The sequence below is a fragment of the Magnolia sinica genome, chromosome 4, assembly GCF_029962835.1.
Source record: "Magnolia sinica isolate HGM2019 chromosome 4, MsV1, whole genome shotgun sequence".
NCBI classification, from domain to species: domain Eukaryota; kingdom Viridiplantae; phylum Streptophyta; class Magnoliopsida; order Magnoliales; family Magnoliaceae; genus Magnolia; species Magnolia sinica.
The window spans coordinates 5,959,715-5,961,827 of record NC_080576.1 but is presented as its reverse complement, the minus strand read 5'-3'; the positions used below and the strand labels follow the sequence as shown (position 1 = coordinate 5,961,827).

General features: G+C 40.8%; 1 protein-coding gene across 1 annotated transcript; it reads left to right on the top strand.

Annotated features, from left to right (window-relative positions):
• Positions 1 to 521: 521 nt before the first annotated feature.
• Positions 522 to 1,673, top strand: LOC131242001 (uncharacterized). Its single transcript, XM_058240354.1, has one exon. It carries the CDS (start codon positions 522 to 524, stop codon positions 1,671 to 1,673), a length of 1,152 nt encoding a protein of 383 aa, XP_058096337.1.
• The last annotated feature ends 440 nt before the right edge of the window (positions 1,674 to 2,113 follow it).

Genomic DNA, 2,113 nt, shown 5'->3' with positions numbered 1-2,113 from the left:
ATTTGGCGGCAAAGTGCCTTTGTTATGAAAATTAATACAACTTTCAAACACCTGCAGCATTGTTTAGTGTATGTATTTATTGTTAATTTGAAAGAAAATCCATAAAAATACAGATAAATACATCCAATTAAACAGGCCCAAATACTAAGTGGAGAAATACCCGGATTGTTCATGACTCAGAGCCCGAGTCAACAGAGCCAATCTAGAAGTTTTGACTCGGACTTATAGATGATTAGTGAACATTTGTTTATTAAATGTGGACCGTTTACAACTAGTTGGACGGTTCAAGTTGAGTCTCATGCAATGCACGTATACAATCTCATCGTACGGTGCCGGAGTATGAAAGTTTTTCTCTTATTTGAGATTGTTGTATATGTTACACGTGTGCGGCGTCTGAGAAGCGAATGACCAGCCATTTTCCTCACTACTTTCTGCCCTAAACCACAAACCCCTACAGAATTTCAAATTTCATCCTCTCAGGCAAGTCCAACGGCTCTGTTCCTCTCTCTCTCTCTCTCTCAATGCCTCTGCATCTCTGGGAGAATCTCATCTCATTCTCCGTCAAAACCCCTTCAAATCGATTCAAAACCTATCTATACTGCTCCCTACCAATACCCTTGTCCCGGTTTTTCTGTTCCTCTCAATCCCAAAACTCGATCTCTGTCGTTGATTATCTAATCAACCAACATGGATTCTCCTCCGAAGCTGCTTCCAAGGCCTCTACTGCCCTCACCCGCATCAAGACTCCCGAAAAATCCGATTCTGTCCTTGCCTTTTTCGTCCATTGCGGTTTCTCCATGACCCACGTTGAGAAAATTATCCAGCACGCCCCAGAGCTCCTCTCCTCCGATGTCGACAAGACCCTCAAACCCAAAATCAAGATTTTCGAAGAATTGGGTTTTCCCCAAAATGACATTGCTGATATAGTTTCTACAGACCCTTGGATTCTCACTCGCAGTGCCAAGAAACAGCTACTCCCTTCGCTCCTCCTTCTGAGGAGAGTCGTCCAATCAAACGCGGCCGTCTGTAAGGTGCTCAAGCTATCTGGGTGGTTCCTCAAATGCGATTTGGAGAAGACCATGGTACCGAGCATTGATTTCATGAAAAGCTGCGGAATCAGCGAGGCCCAGATTTCGAAATTGGTCTTTAGCTTTCCAAGATTCTTCGTTCTTAAACCTGATACAATCAAGGCCGTCGTCAAAAGAGTGGACGAATTTGGTTTCAATCGACAGAAAAAGATGTACCTTCATGCCATTCGGATCGTTAGCTCAATGAGTAGAGAGAAATTGGAGTACAAATTTGGGATTTTCCGGAGCCTGGGTTGGTCTGAAGTTGATATATTATCTGTATTCCGGAGAGTGCCACAGGTATTTTCAGTTTCGGAGAAGAAAATAAGGGAAGGAATGGATTTCCTTCTCAACACGAGGAAACTCGAAATCTCTTTCACAGTTCTAAATCCAGGAATGCTGATGTTCAGCTTGGAAGGTAGGATTAAACCCCGGCACCGGGTTTTGGAGATTTTGGAAAGAAAGGATTTGCTCCGCAAAGATCTCAACATGGCTTCAGTATTTCAGATGACGGATCAACGGTTTTTGGGGAAATACGTTCATCGGTATCCTGATGAATTCGAGAATCTTTTCAGAGCTTACAAGGGTTTGGAGCTAAAACAGTAAAAAAAAAAAAAAAAAATCTTGTAGCAATCCTGAGGATTTAGTCCCTTTTTTTTTCACCTATCAGAAGTCAAATTGCTTATTTGAGATTGATGGGCATGAATACAAGGTTTTTTGTGTCTTCATCTTCACTGGTTACTGGTTCCGCAACATGTAAGAAAAATTCTAAGCGGGAGTATGAATTGAAGAAATTGAATTATTTTTTATTGGTATGTGGAGATGCTTTTTTCAAGAAATGGGATTGACTTTCTTGGATTGCTAGTTTATGTATATGGATGTGAACTCTATGATTTTATCCTTATGCATGGTATCACATTTTGTTTCTTTATTCCGTAATATAAATGCTTGAATTGTATGTTACAAGGTTTGGGAGTAAAGCTCTAGTTTCACCAAGGAACCATCATGCATTTTTTTTCTAACTCATTGAATTCAGAAAGGTTTTC

What these genes read in the sequence shown, in the direction of transcription:
- LOC131242001 (XM_058240354.1), top strand. Translation starts at nt 522, where the DNA reads ATGCCTCTGCATCTCTGGGAGAATCTCATCTCATTCTCCGTCAAAACC.